The following is a 25338-nucleotide window of genomic DNA, read 5'->3' as shown; positions in this document are numbered from 1 at the left end:
TGTTTTGTTGAGGATCTCTAGCACCTCCATGCTGTGGAGCAGGGACTGGAAATTTGGCCCTTGTGCAGGGTTCTTGCAACAAATTTTTTGGTGGCCTCAGAGTACGGCCATCAACTCTTGCTGGTGGCTGCACAGACACTTTTTTCCTAAAGTTATTTATTTTTCCTAAAGATAATAAAGTAATATGCACATATATACATCCAAATCATTGTAATTTATTAATGTAAGGTGACATAAATATAAAGGGAAGGGGTTAAGAAGCTCTGATACAGTACTATAAAATCCTCTTACCTGTAAAGGGTTAAGAAGCTTGGGTTGGCACCTGACCTGACCTGGTTGGCACCTGACCTAGAAATGACCAATGGGGGGACAAAATACTTTCAAATCTGGGGGTAGGGGCGGGGATGCTTTGTCTGTGTGTGTGTGTGATACCTTTGCTGGGAATAGATCAAGGATGCAAGCCCTCCAACTCCTGTAAAGTTAGTAAGTAATCTAGCTAGAAAATACATTAGGTTTTCTTTGTTTTAGCTTTTGAAATTTGCTGTGCTGGAGGAAATGTGTATTCCTGTTTTTGTGTCTTTTGTAACTTAAGGTTTTGCCTAGAGGGATTCTCTATGTTTTGAATCTGACTGCCTGTAAGATTATCTTCCATTCTGATCTTACAGAGTTGTTCTCTTATCTTTTTTTGTTCTTAAAAATAAGCTTAGGGGGGTTTTCATGAGGGTCCCCACATCTGTACGCTAGAGTTCAGAGTGGGGAGGGAACCCTGACATAAGGTTTTGGGGTTTTTTTTTTGCAAACTCAATAATAAAAATAATGCACAATTATCTCTATTCTTTACTGGACCTAACAAAATAGAAACACAAATAAGGTGCTTTGCAAGTTCTTGTCTTTTTTATTATTGTTTCTTTTGCTTTTTGGATAAAAGTGGTTGTCTGTACAACAATTCTGAAGTAAATTTAAAAATGCTTTGACATAATAGAAGTCCAAATCGTAATGAAAAACATCTCTGGGCAGCTTGGGTCTGGGGAGGGTTGGGGAGGTGAGGCATGGCTGTGGCTGGCCCAGGGCTTCTCCGGGCAGGTATGTGTGTGTGTGTGTGTGGGTTCTTGAGGCTCCTCCAGCTGAGGGGGACACACTCGGGGCTTCTCCAGGTTGGGGTCTTGTGGCTCCAGCCACAGGGGGGCAGCGGTCTTGGGGCTCTGGCTGCTGGGGGGGGGGCAGGCGGAAGGTGTGGAGTCAGGGACTAGCCTCCCCAAAGGGGCGAATCCACCTGCTGCCCATATGCCCGCCGCTTACCTCCGCACCCTCCCGCCCGCCACTTGCCTCCTGCGTCCCTCCTCAGTTCCCCACCCGCCGCTCGCCTCCTCACTCCCCTGCCACAGACACCCCTGTGCCTACCAAGAGAACCCCCACTCGCTGGTGGCTCGTTGCTCGCCTCCTCGCTCCCCCACTCGCAGCCAGACCCATCCCCCACCTGCCTCCTCACTCTGCTGCTGGCTCGCTGCTTGCCTCCTTACTCCCCCGCCAGGCCACCCTGCCCGCTACTCACCTCGCCGCTCACCTCCTCCCCCACTCACCTTGCTCATTAAGCCTTGTGTGTCCTACCTGTGTCTCCAGAGAGGTGGCACATGCAGGAGCAACAGGAAGGAAGGAGAGGGAGCTGATGCTTCCTGCCCGCACTGCCCAGGAAACTGCCTGAGCCGCAGGGAAACCCCCGGTATCCGCATGCAGCAACAGTGGCCGCATTGGAGAAACAGGGCCCTAGTGTAAGGGATGTAATTTTGCCATCCCCATAAAAACCACCAAATCTCAGTTCGCACATGCGAAGATTTGTTAGAGGCAGGCAGAAAAATTCTACAAAGATTCTGTATCGCTTCAGCAGGCCTGTAAGTAATGGCTGCTATAACTCAGCAAGAGTTGACCAGACCACATGATAGTCGACTCCATTTTGGGTACCTGTATTTTTCCACAAACTGGGCTGGGAACTATTTTTGGAACAAAGGGTTCCCGCCATATGTTAAAACTATCTAAGGTGGGGTGTGACATCTAGTGGCCTCATGCCCCACATTAGAGAACTCCTGGAAACATCTGAGAAACAAAGACTGAACGGAGAGAAGGATTTCTAGCCTGTGTAGGGAAACCTGGTGGACTGCTTGTATCAGCAGCCAGGGTGAGAAATTGCTAATTCATATCCAATCTCTCTAGTATTCTTAGGCTTAGTTTGTGGGGTTTTTTATTTGCTAGGTAATCTGTTTGATCTGTTTGCTATCACTTAAAATCTATCTTCTTTTAATAAACTTGGTTTTTTGCTTTATCTAAATCAGTGTGCCTTTGAGTGCTGTGTCTGGGGAAAAAGAACAGGAGGACTTGTGGCACCTTAGAGACTAACAAATTTATTTGAGCATAAGCTTTCGTGAGCTACAGCTCACTTCATTGGAATACAGACTAACACGGCTGCTACTCTGAAACCTGTCTGGGGAAAAAGTCTTAGTTTGGTTAACACAGGCTTGTTGCATATTCCTCTCCACATGAAGGGAGGGGCAAACTAAGTAATAAATTCATACTGATTGAGGTTTTGACCAAAGCGGGACAGTACAGCTCTGGGGTCCTAGGCTGGGAAGCTGGGGGTATCTTGGCTGTAGCCTCTCCATTGTTGGTTCCAGCAGTGACTGGCCACAGCAAGTAACTGCAGCTGGGTGTGTCCCTGCCTGTGTAAATGCTGCTGGCAAGAGCGGGTCTACAGCTTGTCACAGCAGCACAGTGCTGAGAGGGAACCCAGGGTGGTGAGTCAGAGGGCTCAGTGATACTTCAGTTCCAGGGAGGAACATATCACAATATGCTCTATTCAAACTGAATAATTTCAGGGAAGTTCTATGTACTGTGTTATGCAGGAGGTCAGACTCTAGACGAAGACAGTGTTTCAATTGTTCTAAATGAAGTTAAAATCTTAAATGAACCAAACTGTACCATGGAATCTCTGTAGAGAGTAATTCCATGCTCGAATAATAAGAATATAGCAGTAGGGAGATATTACCGACCACCTGACCAGGATGGTGATAGTGACTGTGAAATGCTCAGGGAGATTAGAGAGGCTATTAAAATAAAAAACTCAATAATAATGGGGGATTTCAACTATCCCCATATTGACTGGGTACATATCACCTCAGGACAGGATGCAGAGATAAAGTTTCTTGACATCTTAAATAACTGCTTCTTGGAGCAGCTAGACCTGGAACCCACAAGAGAAGAGTCAATTCTTGATTTAGTCCTAAGTGGAGCACAGGATCAGGTCCAAGACGTGCATATTGCTAGACTGCTTGGTAATAGTGACCATAATATAATTAAATTTAACATACCTGTGGTGGGGAAAACACCACAGTGGCCTGACACTGTAGCATTTAATTTCAGAAAGGGGAACTACACAAAAATCAGGAGGTTAGTTAAATAGAAATTAAAAGGTAGAGCATCAAAAGTAAAATCCCTGCAACCTGAATGGAAACTTTTTAAAGACACCATAATAGAGGCTCAACTTAAATGTATACCCCACATTAAAAAACATAGTAAGATAAGCAAAAAAGAGCCACTGTGGCTAATCAACAAAGTAAAAGAAGCAGTGAGAGGGAAAAAGGCATCCTCTTAAAAAGTGAAAGTTAAATCCTAGTGAGGAAAATAGAAAGGAGCATAAACTCTGGCAAGTGATGTTTAAAAATATAATTAGGAAGGACAAAAAAGAATGTGAAGAACAGCTAGCCAAAGACTCAAAAAGTAACAGCAAGTACATCAGAAGCAGGAAGCCTGCTAAACAACCAGTGGGGCCACTGGACGATCAACATGCTAAGGAGCACTCAAGGATGATAAGGTCATTGCAGAGAAACTCAGTGAATTCTTTGCATCAGTCTTCATGGTTCGGGAGGTGAGGGAGATTCCCAACCTGAGCCATTCTTTTTAGGTGACAAATGTGAAGAACTGTCCCAGACTGAGGTGTCATTAGAGGAGGTTTTGGAACAAATTGGTTAACTAAACAGTAATAAGTCATCAGGACCAGATGGTATTCACCCAAGAGTTCTGAAGGAACTCAAATGTGAAACTGGCAGGACTATTAACTGTAGTCTGTAACCTGTCATTAAAATCAGCTTCTGTATCAAATGACTGGAGGATAGCTAATGTGACACCAATTTTTAAAAAGAACAAAATTGTCAGACACATAGATGAACATAATTTGTTGGGGAAGAGTCAACATGGTTTTTGTAAAGGGAAATCATGACTCACCAATCTACTAGAATTCTTTCAGGGGGTCTACAAGCATGTGGACAAGGGGGATCCAGTGGATTTAGATTTTCAGAAAGCCTTTGACAAGGTCCCTCACCAAATGCTATTAAGCAAAGTAAGCAGTCATGGGATAAGAGGGAAGGTCCTCTCATGGATTGGTAACTGGTTAAAAGATAGGAAGCAAAGGGTATGGATAAATTATCAGTTTTCAGAATGAAGAGAGGTAAATAGTGGTGTACCCCAGGGGTATGTACTGGGCCCAGTCCTATTCAACATATTCAACAATGATCTGAAAAAAGGGGTAAAACAGTGAAGTGGCAAAATTTGCAGATGCCTTATGGAGCTGAAACGCAACTGTGACGGGACCTGGACCATACGGGCCAGCCACTGCCTACCGAAAACAACACGGGAGAATGATATGGAGGCATACCTCCTGGCTTTTGAAAGAGAAGCCCTGTGGGAGGCCTGGCCCCAAGACCAGTGGCCCAATATCTAAACAAATACTTTGCCTCAATCTTTAATAAAGCTAACGAGGATCTTAGAGATATTGGTAGCATGACAAATGGGAATGAGGATATGGAGGTAGATATTACCATACCTGAAGTAGAAGCGAAACTCGAACAGCTTAATGGGACTAAATTGGGGGGCCCAGATAATCTTCATCCAAGAATATTAAAGGAATTGGCACATGAAATTGCAAGCCCATTAGCAAGAATTTTTAATGAATCTGTAAACTCAGGGGTTGTACCGTATGACTGGAGAATTGCTAACTTAGTTCCTATTTTTAAGAAAGGGAAAAAAAGTGATCCGGGTAACTAGAGGCCTGTTAGTTTGACATCTGTAGTATGCAAGGTCTTGGAAAAAATTTTGAAGGAGAAAGTAGTTAAGGACATTGAGGTCAATGGTAAATGGAACAAAATACAACATGGTTTTACAAAAGGTAGATCGTGCCAAACCAACCTGATCTCCTTCTTTGAGAAAGAAACAGATTTTTTAGACAAAGGAAATGCAGTGGATCTAATTTACCTAAATTTCAGTAAGGCATTTGACACGGTGCCACGTGGGGAATTACAAGTTAAATTGGAAAAGATGGGGATCAATATGGAAATTGAAAGGTGGGTAAGGAATTAGTTAAAAGGGAGACTACAGCGGTTCATACTAAAAGGCGAACTGTCAGGCTGGAGGGAGGTTACCAGTGTAGTTCCTCAGGGATCGGTTTTGGGCCCAATCTTATTTAATCTTTTTATTACTGACCTCAGCACAAAAAGTGGGAGTGTGCTAATAAAGTTTGCAGATGATACAAAGCTGGGAGGTATTGCCAATTTAGAGAGAGACTGGGATATCATACAGGAGGATCTGGATGATCTTGTAAATTGGACTAATAGTAATAGGATGAAATTTATTAGTGAGAAGTGTAAAGTCATGCATTTAGGGATTAATAATAAGAATTTTAGTTATAAGCTGGGGACGCATCAATTAGAAGTAACGGAGGAGGAGAAGGGCCTTGGAGTATTGGTTGATTACAGGATGACTATGAGCCACCAATGTGATATGGCTGTGAAAAAAGCAAATGCGGTCTTGGGATTCATCAGGCGAAGTATTTCCAGTAGAGATAAGGAGGTGTTAGTACCATTATACAAGGCACTGGTGAGACCTCATTTGGAATACTGTGTGCAGTTCTGGGCACCCATGTTTAAGAAGGATGAATTCAACTGGAACAGGTACAGAGAAGGGCTACTAGGATGATCCGAGGAATGGAAAACCTGTCTTATGAAAGGAGACTCAAGGAGCTTGGCTTGTTAAACCTAACCAAAAGAAGGTTGAGGGGAGATATGGTTGCTCTCTATAAATATATCAGAGGGATAAATACCGGAGAGGGAGAGGAATTATTTAAGCTCAGCACCAATGTGGACACAAGAACTAATGGATATAAACTGGCCATCGGGAAGTTTAGACTTGAAATTAGATGAAGGTTTCTAACCATCAGAGGAGCGAAGTTCTGGAATAGCCTTCCAAGGGAAGCAGAAGGGGCAAAAGAACTATCTTGCTTCAAGATTAAACGCAATAAGTTTATGGAGGAGACGGTATGATGGGATAACATGATTTTGGCAATTAATTGATCTTTAACTATTCATGGTAAATAGGCCCAATGGCCTGTGATGGGATGTTAGATGGGGTGGGATCTGAGTTACTACAGAGAATTCTTTCCTGGGTATCTGGCTGGCGAATCTTGCCCACACGCTCAGGGTTTCAGCTGATCGCCATATTTGGGGTCGGGAAGGAATTTTCCTCCATGGCAGATTGGCAGAGGCCCTGGGGGTTTTTTGCCTTCCTCTGTAGCATGGGGCACAGGTCACTTGCTGGAGGATTCTCTGCACCTTGAAGTCTTTAAACCATGATTTGAGGACTTCCCTAGCTCAGACATAAGCGAGAGGTTTATTGCAGGAGTGGGTGGGTGAGATTTTGTGGCCTGCATTGTGCAGGAAGTCAGACTAAATGATCATAATGGTCTCTTCTGACCTTAATATCTATTAGTCTATCTATGAGTCTATGAGTCTGGTATCCTTGTCCCGTTCCTGTGTGGGGAGGCCCAGAAGGTCTACTACAATATGGCTGTGCAGACTGCAACAGATTACTCTCAGCTGAACGCAGAGTTCCTGGCCAGATCCGGAGTAATGACAGTGTTGCGAGCGCAGAGGTTCCATGAGTGGCAGTACATGGAGGACAAGACACCCTGATCGCAGTTGTTTGACCTGATCCACCTGACCTGGAAATAGCTGCGTCTTGATGCCCTCAGCTCTGAGATGATGGAGCTCCTGGTACTGGACCGGTATTGGAGGGGGCTACCACCAGGCCTCCGGGCTTGGGTTGGTCAGAATGATCCCTCCATTTATGATGAGTTGGTCTCCCTCATGGAAATACAGCTGGCAGCCCGCAAACTGTTCCAGACCCCAGGGGGTAAGACACGGCAAAATAGGAAGCCAGTCCCAAACCTAAGGCCCCAGACTGTTGAGAACTCCAGGAGAACCATAACTGGGAGGAAAGACACCGAGGAATGGCCCGAGGCCAGGAAGGGACCTGGGGTTTGGGAAGAGAGGGCTGAGGGGCTGGCCAAATAGCCCCAGGCAGAGGGTGGCAACCGGAATAAGGGGGCGGTGTTATGAGTGTGGGGAATTGGGGCATATAGCAGCCCAATGCCCCAACAGGGAAGAGCCTATGCAATGTAATCTAGGGGATCACGGGGAGCAATGTGGCCTAATTAGCCTGGTAGGGGTCGCAATGACTCGCATAGGTATACAAGATCAGTAAAAATGAATTGTATTGAGACCATAGCATTAGCAGATTCCAGGAGTGCTGTCATGCTGGTCTCAGGGAAGTTGGCAGGGCAAGACCAACTAACCCAGGCCAAAAACACAGAGGTAAGGTGTGTTCATGGCACCGTAAATTTCTACCCCACAATCCTGGTACAGATTGAGATCCAGGGAAATACTACCAGGGTGACTGCATGGGTGGTCCCCAGGCTCCCCTACCCTGTCTTAATTGGTAGGAACTTCCCCGGGTTTGAGAGCTTACTCCCCCCCAGTAGAACCAGGGGAGGGTAGCAACCCCCGGGCTGAGGCACCCACAGATAGCCTCACCCCAATGTTTGCCGAATTTGCCCCAGAGTTATTCTCATCCCCTGGAAAACCCTGAAAGTCTTGGTGGGAAAGGAGGGCAGATAAAAGATTAGGGACCAGGATTCTAGCAGAGAACCAGAAAACCTCCCTTGTTGGTAGGCAAACCCATTCAGGAGGTCAGGAGATAATTCAGGCCAGTGAGGACTCGGAGGTGATTCCTAGCCCAAGTAGGGGCAACCCAGGGGGCGTAGTAGAAACAGGCCCCCTGGCATTAGGTCAGATTTGTACCGCATGTGAGAATTTCGGGCAGGACCAAGCCAATGACCCGCTATATGCGAATGTGAGGGATGAGGTAGTGAAAGTAAATGGCGTACCCATGGAAAGAAAGACCAAAGGTCCAAGGCCATATTATGTGCTCAAACACGATCTGTTGTTCTGAAGAAGTAGAGCAACTCTTAGTCCCACGGAAACACACAAGGGCAGTACTAGAGTTTGCTCACAGTCATCTATTTGGGGGACATATAGGAGTAGACAATGCACTGGACAGAGTCCTAAGAAGGTTTTATTGGCCAGGAATATGTGCAGAGGTCCAGCACTATTGTGCCTCCTGCCCTGAATGCCAGTTGCATAGCCCCCGACCTCACTTGCAAGCCCCATTAGTACCTTTGCCTATTATTGAAGTCCCTTTCGAGAGGAAAGCCATGGACCCCCAGTGGGCCCACTGGAAAGATTGGCATGGGGCCACCAAAATGTACGAGTCATCCTTGACTATGCCACGCGGTATCCAGAAGCCATTCCTTTAAGAAACCCCACATCCAAGGCAATAGCAAAAGAACTACTCCAGGTTTTTGCCAGAGTGGGCATCCCTAAGGAGATCCTGACAGACCAAGGAACCCCTTTCATGTCAAAATTAATGAAAGACTTATGTACCCTACTCCGCATCCAGGTCAAATGGACTTCAGTCTACCATCCACAAACAGATGGACTGGTCGAGTGGTTTAACCATACCCTTAAAAGTATGATCCGGAAGGTGTTAGCACAGGACGGAAAAGATTGGGATACCCTTCTACCATATCTAATGTTTGCTATATGGGAAGTCCCCCAGGCGTTTCTCTCCCTTTGAACTACTATACGGACATTACCCAGGCTGAATATTAGATATTGCCAAGGAAGATTGGAAAGAACAACCCAACCCAGGAAAGAATGTCATTGAGCACATGACACAGATGAGAGAGCAAATAACTCGAGTAACCCCTATAGTACAAGAACATTTGGAAAAAGCACAAGAGGCCCAGCGGACATATTACAACCGTCGGGTGAAAGTACAGAGATTTCAGCAGGGGGAACGGGTGATGGTGCTAGTGCCGACAGCCGAAAGCAAACTCCTAGGCAGCTGGCATGGATCATATGAGATAGTGGAAGCCATTGGGGAGGTGGACTATAAGGTCAGACAACCAGACCGTTGAAGGCCAGAGCAAATCTACCACATCAACTTACTGAAACCCTGGCGTGACCGAGAAACGTGCCTGGTCAATTGGGGAGCTCCACCCTAGACAGACGACCCACAGGGGCAGGTGAAGATATCTCCTGAGTTAACTCCAGAACAATGAACAGAGGTCATTGATATGATCCAATGGAACCAGGATGTGTTCTGTAAACAGCTGGGCCGTACGACACTGGTCCAACATCATATTGTCACCAGTCCAGGAGTAAGGGTGACAATAAGACCGCACTGAATACCAGAAGCTAAAAGGGAAGAAATTAGGACAGAAGTGAGGAAGATGCTGGAACTCGGGGTTATTGAAGAATCCCACAGCCAGTGGTCCAGCCCCATTGTCCTAGTCCCCAAGCCTGATGGCACCCTGAGGTTTTGCAACGACTTCCAGAAGTTGAATGAAGTATCCCAATTTGATGGCTATCCGATACCACGGATTGACAAGCTAGTTGATCAGTTAGGCAAGGCCTGATACCTAACCACCCTGGACCTGACCAAAGGATATTGGCAAATTCCCCTGGCTGAGAATGCCAAGGAGAAGACTGCCTTCTCTACACCCGATGGTCTGTTCCAATACACCATCCTCCCTTTCGGACTCCAGGGGGCCCCTGCAACATTCCAGTGACTTATGGACAAATTGCTGTAACCCCATGCCAAGTATGCCGCCACCTATCTAGATGACAGTCATCCATAGCCCTGACTGGGAAACGCACCTAGGAAAAGTAGAAGCGGTGCTAGACATCCTGCGGAAGGCCAGCTTCACTGCCAACCCTCTCAAGTGCATGATAGGACTAGCTGAGGCCAGATACCTCGGGTATGTAGTAGGGAGAAGTTTGGTGAAAGCCCAATGGAACAAAGTGGATGCAATACAAGGTTGGCCTTGACCAGTCTGCAAAAAGCAGGTCAAAGCATTTCTAGGGATAGTAGGATACTATTGGAGATTCATCCCTCATTTCGTCACAGAAGGGCCATTGACGGATTTGATAAAGGCTCGGGGCCCCAAGATAGTAAAGTGGACTGATGCGGCAGAAGAAGCATTTGCAAATTTAAGGACAGCCCTTTGCTGCCATCCAGTACTAATAGCCCCAGACTTCGAGAAGGAATTCATCCTACAAACAGATGCCTCGGAGGTAGGGCTAGGAGCCGTCCTTTCGCAGATGGTAGGGGAGGAGGAACACCCGATCTTGTACCTCAGCTGGAAACTCCTCCCCAGGGAACAAAAGTATGCTGTTGTTGAAAAGGAATGGCTGGCAGTAAAATGGGCTATGGAGACTCTCCGCTACTACCTACTGGGGCGGCGGTTTACCCTTGTGACAGACCACGCCCCACTCCAGTGGATGCACAGAAACAAGGAGAAGAATGCAAGAGTGACTAGATGGTTCCTATCCCTGCAGCCCTTCCATTTCCAGGTACAGCATAGGGCCGGAAGCCAACACAGCAACGCTGATGGCCTATCACGACAGCACTGCCTCTCATCCCAAGTAGCCCAACCTCATGGTGTTGAGCGGGGCGGGGAGGGGGAATATGTGATACAGCATGGCAGCAGGAGAGTGTTAGAAGGGAGCCTCATTCCCTATAGAGGAAAGAAAGTTTGCTATAGATTAATTAAAGAACCTGAAGCCAATTAAAGCTCCAGAAGCCAATTAGAGCACCTGAAGCCAGTCACCTGATAAAGACCCCTGCTTCAATCAGACAGGAGGAGGAGTTGAAGCAGAGTGGTTTGGTGCTGGAGCAGAGAGCAGTTTGGAGGGAAGCAGAGAAGAGTTTGGAGAAGTGCTGAGGTGGGCTAAGAAGACCAAGACCCTAGGGGGGACTGAGTCATCTATCTGCCGCCCTGACCGGGAAAACCGAGAAGTCTGCTGCTTGCCAGGAGCTAGTATTCATGATGTGATGGAGAAACTAACGAGAGTCATCAAGCCCTCGAATCACTACCCCTTCCTGCTTGTCCACATGGGCACCAATGATACTGCCAAGAATGACCTTGAGCGGATCACTGCAGACTACGTGGCTCTGGGAAGAAGGATAAAGGAGTTTCAGGCGCAAGTGGTGTTCTTGTCCATCCTCTCCGTGGAAGGAAAAGGCCTGGGTAGAGACTGTCGAATCGTGGAACTCAATGAATGGCTACGGAGGTGGTGTCGGAGAGAAGGCTTTGGATTCTTTGACCATGGGATGGTGTTCCAAGGAGGAGGAGTGCTAGGCAGAGACGGGCTCCACCTAACGAAGAGAGGGAAGAACATCTTCACAAGCAGGCTGGCTAACCTAGTGAGGAGGACTTTAAACTAGGTTCACCGGGAGAAGGAGACCAATGCCCTGAGGTAAGTGGGGACATGGGATACCAGGAGGAAGCATGAGCAGGAGCGCGCGAGAGGGGAGGGCTCCTGCCTCATACTGAGAAAGAGGGACGATCAGCGAGTTATCTCAAGTGCCTATAGACAAATGCAAGAAGCCTGGGAAACAAGCAGGGAGAACTGGAAGTCCTGGCACAGTCAAGGAATTATGATGTGATTGGAATTACAGAGACTTGGTGGGATAACTCACATGACTGGAGTACTGTCATGGATGGATATAAACTGTTCAGGAAGGACAGGCAGAGCAGAAAAGGTGGGGGAGTTTCATTGTATGTAAGAGAGCAGTATGACTGCTCAGAGCTCTGGTATGAAACTGCAGAAAAACCTAAGAGTCTCTGGATTAAGTTTAGAAGTGTGAGCAACAAGGGTGATATCGTGGTAGGAGTCTGCTATAGACCACCGGACCAGGGGGATGAGGTGGACAAGGCTTTCTTCTGGCAACTCAAGGAAGTTACTAGATCGCAGGCCCTGGTTTTCATGGGAGACTTCAATCACCCTGATATCTGCTCAGAGAGCAATACAGCGGTGCATAGACAATCCAGGAAGTTTTTGGAAAGTGTAGGAGACAATTTCCTGGTGCAAATGCTGGAGGAACCAACTAGGGGCAGAGCTCTTCTTGACCTGCTTCTCACAAACTGGGAAGAATTAGTAGGGGAAGCAAAAGTGGATGGGAACATGGGAGACAGTGACCATGAGATGGTCGAGTTCAGGATCCTGACACAGGGAAGAAAGGAGAGGAGCAGAATACGGACCCTGGACTTCAGAAAAGCAGACTTTGAGTCCCTCAGGGAACTAATAGGCAGGATCCCCTGGGAAAATAACATGAGGGGGAAAGGATTCCAGGAGAGCTGGCTGTATTTTAAAGAATCCTTATTGAGGTTACAGGGACAAACCATCCTGATGTGTAGAAAGAATAGTAAATATGGCAGGTTGGCTTAACAGTGAAAAATAACCAGCTTGGCTTAACAGTGAAATCCTTGCTGATCTTAAACACAAAAAAGAAGCTTATAAGAAGTGGAAGATTGGACAAATGATCCAGGGAAGAGTATAAAAATATTGCTTGGGCATGCAGGAGTGAAATCAGGAAGGCCAAATCACACCTGGAGGTGCAGCCAGCAAGAGATGTTAAGAGTAACAAGAAGGGTTTCTTCAGGTATGTTAGCAACAAGAAGAAAGTTAAGGAAAGTGTGAGCCCCTTACTGAATGAGGGAGGCAACCTAGTGACAGAGGATGTGGAAAAAGCTAATGTACTCAATGCTTTTTTTTGCCTCTGTCTTCACCAACAAGGTAAGCTCCCAGACTACTGCACTGGGCAGCACAGCATGTGGAGAAAGAAGTGGTTCGGGACTATTTAGAAAAGCTGGACGAGCACAAGTCCATGGGGCCGGATGCACTGCATCTGAGAGTACTAAAGGAGTTGGCGGATGTGATTGCAGAGCCATTGGCATTATCTTTGAAAACTCATGGCGATTGGGGGAAGTCCCGAACGACTGGAAAAAGACTAATGTAGTGCCCATCTTTAAAAAAGGGAACTACAGGCCAGTCAGCCTCACCTCAGTCCCTGGAAAAATCATGGAGCAGGTCCTCAAGGAATCAATTCTGAAGCAATTAGAGGAGAGGAAAGTGATCAGGAACAGTCAGCATGGATTCACCAAGGGCAAGTCATGCCTGACTAATCTAATTGCCTTCTATGACGAGATAACTGGCTCTGTGGATGAGAGGAAAGTAGTGGACATGTTGTTCCTTGACTTTAGCAAAGCTTTTGACACGGTCTCCCACAGCATTCTTGCCAGCAAGTTAAAGAAGTATGGGCTGGATGAATGGACTATAAGGTGGATAGAAAGTTGGCTAGATTGTTGGGCTCAACGGGTAGTGATCAATGGCTCCATGTCTAGTTGGCAGCTGGTATCAAGTGGAGTGCCCCAAGGGTTGGGCCTCGGGCCGGTTTTGTCCAGTATCTTCATAAATGATCTGGAGGATGGTGTGGATTGCACCCTCAGCAAGTTTGCAGAAGACACTAAACCGGGAGGAGAGGCAGATACGCTGGAGGGTAGGGATAGGATCCAGAGGGACCTAGACAAATTAGAGGATTGGGCCAAAAGAAATCTGATGAGGTTCAACAAGGACAAGTGCAGAGTCCTGTACTTAGGACGGAAGAATCCCATGCATTGCTACAGACTAGGGACTGAATGGCTAGGCAGCAGTTCTGCAGAAAAGTTCCTAGGGGTTACAGTGGACGAGAAGCTGGATATGAGTCAACAGTGTGCCCTTGTTGCCAATGGCATTTGGGGCTGTATAAGTAGGGGCATTGCCAGCAGATCGAGGAACGTGATCATTCCCCTCTATTCAACATCGGTGAGGCCTCATCTGGAGTACTGTGTCCAGTTTTGGGCCCCACACTACAAGAAGGATGTGGAAAAATTGGAGAGAGTCCAGCAGAGGGCAACAAAAATGATTAGAGGACTCGAACACATGACTTATGAAGAGAGGCTGAGGGAACTGGGATTGTTTAGTCTGCGGAAGAGAAGAATGAGGGGGGATTTGATAGCTGCTTTCAACTACCTGAAAGGGTAGAGGATGGATCTAGACTGTTCTCAGTGGTAGCAGATGACAGAATGAGGAGTAATGGTCTCAAGTTGCAGTGGGGGAGGTTTGGGTTGGATATTAGGAAAAACTTTTTCACTAGGAGGGTGGTGAAACACTGGAATGCGTTACCTAGGGAGGTGGTGGAATCTCCTTCCTTAGAAGTTTTTAAGGTCAGGCTTGACAAAGCCCTGGCTGGGATGATTTAGTTGGGGATTGGTCCTGCTTTGAGCAGGTGGTTGGACTAGATGACCTTCTGAGGTCCCTTACAACCCGGATATTCTATGATTCTATGAAAGGGTCACCTGGTTTGTGCAGAGGGAGGACAGGAAGCCCTACAAGCTGAAGGGCAGGAGAGGGAAGTTGCCCAGGGGAAGGAACCGCTAGTTCAAGCGGTTTACCGCTATCCCTAGGACCCCTGGGCTGGGACCCGGACTAGAGGGTGGGTCTCTCTCCACTCACCCCCTCTAGGACACTAGTGGGGCAGTTAATACCCCAGTTCAGGGGCAAGAAATGGTGCCCTGAACCTCCGCCAAGAAGAGAAAGTGCAAGACCCATCATAGTAGTGCCGGCAATTTGCCACACAAATAAGACAGAAAATATCATATTGCCTTTATATAAATCCCTGGTACACCCACACCTTGAATACTGCATGCATATGTGGCCGCCCCTTCTCAAAAAAGATATATTGGAATTAGAAAGGTTCAGAAAAGAGCACCAAAAATGATTCGGAGTATGGATCGGCTGCCATATCAGGAGAGATTAATAAAACTGGGACTTTTCAGCTTGGAAAAAAGACGAATAAGGGGGAATATGATAGAGGTCATAAAATCATGACGGTGTAGAAAAAGTAATTAAGGAAGTGTTATTTACTCCTTCTGATAACAGGAGAACTAGGGGTCACCAAATGAAATTAATAGGCAGCAGATTTAAAATAAACAAAAGGAAGTATTTTTTCACACAATGCAGAGTCAACCTGTGGAACTCCTTGCCAGAGGATGTTGTGAAGTCCAAGACTATAAGAGGATTAAAAAAAGAACTAGATAAATTCATGGAGGATAGGTCCATCAATGGCTATTAGCCAGGATGTGCAGGGATGGTGTCCCTAGTCTCTGTTTGCCAGGAGCTGGAAATGGCAACAGGGGATGGATCACTTGATGATTACCTGTTCTGTTCATTCCCTCTGGGACACCTGGTGTTGGCCACTGTTGGAAGACATGATACTGGGCTAGATGGACCTTTGGTTTGACCCAGTATGGCCATTCTTAAAGCAGATATGAAACCTTGAATCTCCAAGGTGATCTCTTCTTCCCTCTAATTCTTCAGCTGAGGGATAGGTACCTTTGCCTACCTCTATAGGTTCTAACCTCACTTCTCCTATTAACCGGCATTAATAATTTTATGCACTTCATAATTCTTACTACTAAACAAAGACTCAGGTGTCAGACCTCCCCTTTTACAAAAAAAGGAACAGAGGTTTCATAACATCATCCTCACAGAGCTGGGAACAGAACCCAGGTTTCTCATCCACTTGAGTCTCATCCTCTTAGCCACATTACTACTTAGAAAGAATTTGCCAAATCTATGAGCGTGAGTAAAGTAGACTGTTTCTGCATATCTAGTCCATTGTTTTAGAGAAAAATGGCTTACTATTGCTTCCACATAGTGCAGTCACTCTTCCATATCACTGGTATTAGTCTATGCTGAAGTACAAAAGGTTCTAGACCCTGGAACAAACCCTGCTGTTGATGATGTGCAAGAAGAGGTGTTACAGTTGTTTTGTTTGTCTGTTGAAAAAAACAAACTAGGAAATTACGAAAACTGATTGAAAAGCTCAAACATTTTCATGGTAATTTCCATGGGGAAAATGACCATTTGAAATTTTTTCACCAAAAAATGATGGGTTTTCTGTGGGGATTTTTCTTTTGACTAGAACTTTTCATTTATTTTTGTAATGACATTTTAAAATGAAAATAATGTTTTTGACTTAAAACATTTCACTTTCCATTTTCAGTGTAATTTTCATGGTTACCCCCATTTTTTCTTACACAATACTTTTACACCATAGTTTCTGATGTCTCATTATGTTTGTCTCAGGCACTGCTAAGTTTCTCTGCAGCTCACTTCAGAAAAGTAATTGTGCTCCCGGCACATGACTTACCTGCTTTAAAACAGGAGATGTTCATGATCTTGTTTGTGAATAAACAGAGGCTTTGGGATTTGTTCTCAAAGGGCAGTAATCCCAACCCTGCATCAGTAAAGTTCTGGTTCAGCGCCATCAAACCAAGCTGGTTTGTCTGATTCCTAAGACTCTTAGCTAAAGGTACTTCACTGCCATATACCATGCTGGCATCCAAGAATGAGGTGATTGCATTGATCTGCTCTCGCATAAATGTTCTGGCATTGCACACTGGAGCTGTACGAACGAATGGCATACAAGTATTTGGGTCCTTAATTCGTGGATCATGAGGGGGAATCTGTAGAAAACAAAAGAGAATTACTCCCAATTTAAAGTGTCGATGTGTTGATAAAGATTGGATTTTTTAAAAAGATATTCCCTAGTTCAAACGGAATTATTCTAGGGAAGATCTATGGCCTATGTTATATAGGAGGTCAGACTAGATGATCACAATACCCCCTGGCCTCAGAATCTATGAATCTACAATTCATAATCCTAGGAATCCTAGAAAAAATAGTATATTATCACATAATAAAAGACTGTACTCCATATGTTCCAGGGGACAGAATAAAGGCTTGCATGGACAACCTGAATTCTGGTATTTTTAAACTTTGGATTGCTTGACTTTGCAATCTAAATAGTCTTCCTTTAATGTAGTTTTTGTGCATGTAATTCCCTCTCTTCTTTGGCTTGGGGAAGGTGGTGGATGCAGCATCCCAGTCTGTCTCTCCCCATCATACTCTTTTTCAGCTGATAGACATTCGCAGTATGGTGGCTACTGTTTCTTTGGCAGCAGTGTGGGCCCAGCCTTAGAATGTGCTGTTCAGTTAGTTTTTCAGCAGGCTACCAACATTTTTCTGAAGAATGAAAGTGACAGAGGGGAAATGGCCATTTTTTCAACTATTTATTGTGTCTCAGCAAAACGTGAACAGAATTCCACAGGGCAATGAATGGGCACTTCTCTGGCTCCAAGGCTTTCACTGTGCCAAATTTCAAAAGTCAACTGCAAACAATGGAGCTAGTAGAGCTTCTCACAAAAGCTTGCAAGAGTATTTTATGATGGAATTGTGATGGGGTGTACAAGCCCCATATTGGGGAACCAAGGGTTAAGGAGTAGCCCAGCAGGCCCAGGCCAGCTGCACCTGCAGGGCCTGCTCACAACGGAGGCAGAGCTCAAAAGGGAGCAGCCCAGTTGTGTCAGGGTAGATAAAGCAAGGGAGCAGTTCTACATAGTTAGCTCCTACAGAGAGGCTACAGGATCTCCCAACTGGTCTCCCGCTTGGACCAGACCCATCTGCTGAGCTGCTGGAGGGCCCTGGGGAGACCGGGAGCAGTGGGCTGCGATTGATGGAGAAGAATCTTCGGATCACTGCCAGGGAGAAACCCCATTTGGTGAGTCCATAAGCAGACTCTGCTGTGACTTTGGAGGGGCAGAGGCTGGGGTAGGAAGTGACCCAGGGAGCAGGTGGGGGGGGGGGATCAGCCCCAGGTTGTATATCTGAACTGCCAGTCATAGGGCCTCCAATGGAGCAGGGAGGGCCCAGGTTCCCCTATCTCACACCCCGCACAGTCTCGCCACTGGCCTGTCATGACTGCAGAATTTTCCCACTAGGCTGTACTGCCAGGTTTGGACACCAATCCCCTTGGACAAGAATGTGCTAGGCAACCTAAATATAGAGGTTACTACCATAGGTGTTGGAACTAGAGGTGCTGCCTCATGAACTGGCTTGAAATGGATTCCGTTATATACAGGCTTTACAGTTTGGTTCAATGGCTTTCAGCACCCCCACTATATAAAATGTTCCAGAACCCCTGCTTACTACCAGCTCCCCTTGTAATATGCAGCGTGCTAGGTGCTTTAGGCTCTTTGAAGAATTCACATATTTGATCTCTCTATTTTTTCACCATAAAGTTTTTCTGACTTTTATTAAAGACTATTCTCAGTCTTAGAGTCCAGGGGCTACTCCTGCAAGGGAGGAAAAGACTCAAGGTTGTAGCTGTACCTTAATTGGGAAGCAAGGTGGCTCAAAGGTACAACTGGTCTCACAATGAACTTCTTTATTGTTGATTTTTGTAGTAGTGAAAGGGGCTAAGTCCAAATCGTGGTCAACCCACTGACCCCACTGCATGAAGATGAGAGACCGCTCCTGGTCTTGGGTGACATTCTCATTGGCTGTATGAATTATTTCATTTGACACTTTTCGAACCTGCACAGAATCAAAACAAAAACATTTATGATTGAGACACAGTGAACGTGTTTAGCTCCATAGGGGAAGTGCTGTAACTTTAGGGGTTACAGCTACAGACCTCAGGAAAGTATCAGACACAACACTTTGTTATGCTGAAAGTCAATTTCTGAACATCAGTGATGAAGTTCAATGAACTGCCACTGATGCAGCCTTCATAGCCCACTGGAATCTTTAAAGAAGCAGCTTTGTGCTTTTTCCCTTGCTGCCATTCAACAATTGGGAGAAGCTCCCTGTAAACACCTGCAAAGCCACTTCACTGTCCTCTGTCAAAACCCCTCTTCAAACTCTCCTTTGCCATCATGCCTAAAAAAAAGTAGGTAGTGTTTAGGCAGCTGGTGAGCTGAGACCCTATCCATCATACTGCCCTGTGATGTTGCATTGTGCTCCCCGTCTGTCTGTCTGTGTCCACCTTTTGCCTCGTCTTATATTTAGAGTGGAAGATGTTTGTTCTGTTTGCACAGTGCCTAGCACAATGGGGTTCTGACTGATGCCTGGGGTCCTAGGCACAACCGCAGTACACAATGATGGTGATGAGGAGGAGGAGGAGGAAGTGTTACAGTGTGGTTTTACTCTGAACAGTGACTCTTAAAATGGAACTTCCTTACTCAACCAATCTGCTCCCTGCATGTATTCAGTCACGTGTGTTGACGCCAGACTGAGATCATCACCCCCCATCTGCACATGAAAGATACCCTTTGTGAACAGATCTCTCCCCTCTATGAGGAAGGGAAGTGCTTCTGCCATTGTGGTACTGTGGATGCTCTCCCCTCGACTTCTCCACAGAGCTGAGGGTCAGAGCAGAGGGAGAGAGTGCAAGCTGGATGACCCAGAAGGAGTAGGAGTGCTGGGTTCATTCTGGCCATAGGCACTGACTCCATGGGTGCTCCAATCAGCTCCCCCCACTTTCCCTCAGCACCTCCCATCCACCAGAAGCCTGGATCAACTCTTCCTCCTCCTTCCCAGCACCTCCTGCATTCCGCGATCAGCTATTTCATGGCTTACAGGAGGCACTGGGGTGGGGGGGAGCGGGGACGGCACACTCGGGGGACGGGGTGGAACTGGGCAGGAAGAGGTGGGACAGGAGTGGAGCGGGGGCAGGAAGAGGTGGGGTGGGGGCGGGGCCTGGAGTGGAGCAGAGTGGTGGTTTGAGCACCATTGGGGCGTGAAAGAAGCTGGTGACTGTGATTCTGGCATTCCCTCACTTTTGAGGGCTCAACTTTGCAACCTTCTTTTTAACAGTATTTTCTGGTATAGAATTTCCTAGAATTTAAAGACCCTGAAGAAACACAATTCCATCATGTGCAGCTGTAGTAACCTAGGAGCTTGGGTTAGCAGCAGGGTTTGAACATAGACCTCTTATTCTTCAGCTAAAGGAGTTGCTCCTTTAGCTTAGAGCAGTAGTAGGCTATTGTCCTCTGTGTGTATGCAGTGTTATTGTAGCCATGTCAGTCCCAGGCTATGAGAGAGACAAGGTGGGTGAGAGAATAGATTCATAGATACTAAGGTCAGAAGGGACCATTCTGATCATCTAGTCTGACCTCCTGCACAATATCTTTTATTAGACCGTCAGTTGGTGAGTGAGACAAGCTTTCAAGCTACACAGAGTCCTTCCTCAGGTCCTCTATGTGGACTGACTTCTGGACTGGGCATGACACACATGTTGCCAGTGGGTTATTTGCTTGACAGCAGTAGAATGTCAGGGAGTCTGAAGGGTTTGAACCCAGGATCTCTGAGTATGAAAGCAAGAACATAAACTGTTTGAATGAGAGAATGAGAATGCTTGCTAGTGATGCAATGCATTGACACCATTCTCAGTCCTCAATGGGTCTCAAAGTACTTTGGGAAGGTGGAGATGCAGGAGTAACCCCACCTTACAGACACCAATATCCAGGGCACAGAACTGGCATATCCATTCGGGGTGAAATTCACCCCATGCAGAGTGCAAGCCCAGGTGCCGACTCTGTGGATGCTCCAGGGCTGGAGCACCCTCCGGAAAAAAATAGTGGGTGCTCAGCACTCATTCATGCCTGCTCTTCCCCCTTCCCCCAGCACCTCCCATCTCCCACAACCAGCTCTTCAATGGCATGCAGGAGGTGCTGGGGAGAGGGAGCAGAGTGAGGGTGGGGAGCTCAGGGAAGGGGCGGAAAGAGACAGGATGGGGCCTTGGGGGAAGGGGTGGACTTGGGATGGGGCCTGGGGCAGAGCTGGGGTTGAGCAACCCCTGGAAAATGTTGGTCCAATGACCGCTTTCTTCTCCACAGGAGGGTAACAGGAATGCTATTCGGTGTGCATGAATTCCCTGCACATGCAGCACCTGCCAAGGTATGAAGGTGTGTGGAGCGCTCGAAGCAACACAGCCCAGCACAAGACATATGTACTGCTTAAGCCTCACTTGTGCCCTCAGAATAGACTTAAATGGTGCAGTAGCCTGGCCTGGGCCTCTGCCCAGGGAGCACTTCCCTCAGTCATGGACAGATCTGAAATATGGGAGTCACTGATTAAACAAGGAATCAAATGTCCTCACAGACTCGTACCAGTGGGAGCGGAAATCCATTGTAAAGTTTTCCTTCAGTTAATCCTCTGGGAAGAGACACTCCATCCTCATACTCCGCCGGGAGCCATCGGGCATAGCCATGATTGGAAGCTCCAAAATAAGAATGCTTCCTGGAACATTGGGAAGAAAACAAACAACTAAACTATTTCAGAAAGGACACACCATGCAGAGAAGCAGAATTTCTTTTTCTCCCTGGAACCTAAGTTGAATTGCTATAGTGATAGAAAGGAATCGTTTTCAGGTTCAGAGGCAACAGCTATATTCTGGACAGACAACCCTCCGAGGCAAAGACACAAAGTCTCTTAGCGCAGGCTATGGTTAATACTGAGGTAAAAGGACAAATCCTCATGTTGTTGTTATACTCACATTTGTAATTCAGAATTTAAACCTAAGCCACTTATATTATCTCCATCACGGCAGTATGAGTGCCTCACAACCCTCAATATACCTGTGCTCACAACGAGAGCTGACCCAAAAATGGGAATCCATTCCCATGGAAAAATGTGTGTTTTTAGAAACGTTTTCATCCCAAGCCAAGACAAAATATCAAAAACATAAAACTTTTCAAGGGAAGGGATTTAAAAAAACTTTCTCTTTTGGGAGAGCTGAAAGGCAATTTTTTGGCTTCCTGGCTGCCTGTGAAATTGACAAGAGCCTTCCAGCCTTACTGCAGGTGAGGCAAAGAGCCCCTATGCCAGCGGTGGGCAACCTGCGGCCCGGGGAGGCCACATGCGGGCCATCAGAGTAATCCGCTGGCAGGCCGCCAGACAGTTTGTTTACATTTGCATGGCTGCTCGCAGCTCCCAGTGGCCACGGTTTGCCATTCCTGGCCAATGGGAGCTGCGGGAAGCAGCAGCCAGCACGTTCCTGCAGCTCCAATTGGCTGGGAACAGCAAACCACAGCCACTGGGAGCTGCAGGAGGCCATGCAAATGTAAACAAACTGTCTGGTGGCCTGCCAGTGGATTACCTTGATGGGCCACATGCTTAAATTTCCTTTACAAAGACTAACTTAGCTTCACTTTTAGCAATTCTCTCTTCAACCCTACATTTTTGACCACCAAGATGTAGCTTTCTCGGATGATCAATCCCTTCTTTCATTCTTCCAAGCTGGAAGGGGTTGCAAGCAGTTTGGAGGACAGGATTCAAATTCAAAATGACCATAATAAATTGGAGAAATGGTCAGAAATCAATAAGATAAAATTAAATAAAGACAAGTGCAAAGGACTACATTTAGGAAGGAAAAATCAAATGCCCAAATACAAAATGGGGAATTAACTGACTTGGCAGTAGTACTTCAGAAAATTATACAGAAGTTACATTGGATCACAAATTGAATATGAACCAATTATGTGATGCAGTTGCAAAAAAGGCTAATATCATTCTGGTTTGTATTGTATGTAAAGTACAGGAGGCAATTATTCTGCTCTACTCAGCACTGGGGAGGCCTCAGCTGTAGTCTTGTGTCCAGTTCTGGATGCCACACTTTGGGAAAGAAGGGGACAAATTGGAGAGAGTCTGGGAAGAACAATAAAAATGAAAAAAGGTTTAGAAAACCTGACCTATGAGGAAAGGTTTAATACAACTGGGCATGTTTAGTCTGGAGAAGAAGACTGAGGGGACGTTCATTTATGTAAAGGGCTCTTATAAACAAGTATGGTGATCAATCATTCTTCATAGCCACTGTGGTTAGGATGAGAAGCAATGAGGTTAATCTGCAGCAAGAGCGATTTAGGTTAGCTATAAGGAAAACACTTTGTCAGGATAGTTAAGCACTGGAATAGATTACCAATGGAGATTGTGGAATCCCTGTCATTCGAGGGTTTTAAGAACAGGTTGGAGAAACCCCTGTCAGGGATGGTCTAGGTTTATTTGGTCCTTCCCCAGCACAGAAGGGATGAACTCAATGACCTCTCGAGGTTCCTTCCAGCCCTACATTTCTATGATTCATTGTACGCTGTCATCTTAGTTCTAGTATCACTTTGAGGTGGTTATTCATCTAGTTAAGTGTGGTGCTCTTCCCTACAAGCTTTGCCCTTTGCATGGAATGCAAATTCCAGATAATTTTTGAACCTTTGACTTAAAGAAATTCCAGACCTCCTTGTGATGGGGTTTACAGACCTCACACCATGGTAAAAGGAATGGTGGAACAGTATTGGGCCAAGAAGGCCCTGCTCCTCAGCAGCTGCCGGGCATGCTTGCTATGGAAGACCTGCTTAAAAGGGAGTTCTGGCAGAGAATCATAGAATATCAGGGTTGGAAGGGACCTCAGGAGATCATCTAGTCCAACCCCCTGCTCAAAGCAGGGCCAATCCCCAATTTTTGCCCAGATCCCTAAATGGCCCCCTTGAGGATTGAACTTACAACCCTCGGTTTAACAGGCCAATGCTCAAACCATTGAGCTATCCCTCCCCCCAGAGGGGTGTGTGCAGGAGACACTGACTACAAGAAATCAGACAGGCTGCAGCCACTGAGGCAGAGCAATCTACAGGGGAAGGACAGGGATTGGCTGGGATCCCCTTTCCCCTGACTAAGAGGGGACAACTGGATTCCAAGGGTGAGCTAGGAAGCATCCCTGCCCACCTACAGCTGAAGTCCGGAATTACCAACACTGTGTAAGCAGAAGGCTAGGCTGGGCCATGCCCCAAACTGAAGGGAAACAAGAAGGTAGGAAGTGATACAGGGGAGGCTGATTCAGAATGGCAGTCAGAAGGGACTGAACCATCCCTTGCCTCTCTCCGTTGGGCCCTTCCCTGGGATTCGGTGGTGAGGAAGGGCCCGGATCCCCCTATTCTTCCCTCTTCTCCTGGCTTCCTGAGAGATATCGGAGGACTCCAGGGCCGGGGAGGGGATGATGAATGGTGGCTTGGCTGCTGGGCCCCAGGACTGCCTGGAAGACCAGCCTCAAGTCTTGGAGAGACAGTTTGTCCACAGTTTGACCAATAGGCCCCTGAGCGAAGCCTGCTACACTCCTCCAGGTTAAAATCTCTTTGTTATGTGTTTGTACAGCACCTCTCTTGGACCCCTCAATGTTAACACAATACAAATAACTACTAATACAATTGTTTCTGCTTGCTGGAATGGTATTATACAGATAACATTAATGTATCTATACTGGACACTGTATACGCTGAAGACCCTCTATTACATATGAAAAAATCAATGCTTTACCTATTGTTGCATTCTCCAGTAATGGTCCGGTAAATGCTACTCTTCGGGCACTTAACGGAACGAATCTGATAGTCGCAACCAGTTGCCTTGGAAATCATTTCCTGCTGCTTCCTACTTAGTACATCTGCAAGACAAGCCAATCAGAGTGATGTCATTTCTGTCATAATTTCTGCAACAGTCACCAATAGTTCCATTGCATGGCTCCCTCAGCAGGAAAGCTCTACAAACAAATAGCATCTCATTTAAAAACTCTTTCTAGTTTATACCAACAGAATACACCAGTTTTCCTGGAGAACAAAGGCCAGCTTCATGTTCAGGAACACACTCAGTACTTCATGTTCTAGGAATCATATTGTTTGCAACCTTCATCTCTCAGCAGTTTTGGAGCATCCGAAGTGGAGGACAGGTATCGGGACTGATTCAAAAGTGCCAATGACAAAATCCCTACATTTAGTATACCTGCCTGATTCAAATAATGATGAGATAAAGTTCCTTTTGGGGGGTTTAAAATGTATGGTGTTTTCAATTACTATGGGGACATAATTTGAGGCTAGGTCAAGGGGACTAGGTAGGGACGAAGCAATGGGAAAATTAAAGGATGGGGCAGGAGGAGAAGGCGAGGCCAGTGTGATGGGTTATTCCCCATCTGGACTGCCACCTGATGTATTGGGGTACCATTGAGCCTGCCAGTTCCACCAGTCTGGGTTCCCTTACACTGCCCTGCTGAGCCAGGCCCTCAAGCTTCCTCCAGCAACATGCAGGTAGAGCCACACCCAGCTGCAGAAAAACACAGACACTGAGATCAGCTCTGTGTGAGAAGACTCAGCTCAGGAATTGCCCAGCACTCAAGTGCACACCCTCTCTTGTGTGT

General features: G+C 46.4%; 1 protein-coding gene across 3 annotated transcripts in view; it reads right to left on the bottom strand.

The window, feature by feature from the left end:
• The window catches only part of LOC119844603 (myeloperoxidase-like), a 75860-nt gene that overhangs the window by 24775 nt on the left and 25747 nt on the right, over positions 1 to 25338 (bottom strand). For all 3 annotated transcript variants that reach the window (XM_043499388.1, XM_038375676.2, XM_038375678.2), the window contains 4 exons: positions 24468 to 24591; positions 21278 to 21407; positions 18498 to 18701; positions 16477 to 16792 (listed from right to left, as the gene is read on the bottom strand). In XM_043499388.1, coding sequence (XP_043355323.1) covers positions 16477 to 16792; positions 18498 to 18701; positions 21278 to 21407; positions 24468 to 24591 — 774 coding nt within the window. The remainder of the gene's footprint in view (positions 1 to 16476; positions 16793 to 18497; positions 18702 to 21277; positions 21408 to 24467; positions 24592 to 25338) is intronic.

This window comes from Dermochelys coriacea, chromosome 17, assembly GCF_009764565.3.
Source record: "Dermochelys coriacea isolate rDerCor1 chromosome 17, rDerCor1.pri.v4, whole genome shotgun sequence".
NCBI classification, from domain to species: Eukaryota; Metazoa; Chordata; order Testudines; family Dermochelyidae; genus Dermochelys; species Dermochelys coriacea.
This window is presented reverse-complemented; position numbering and strand designations above follow the sequence as displayed.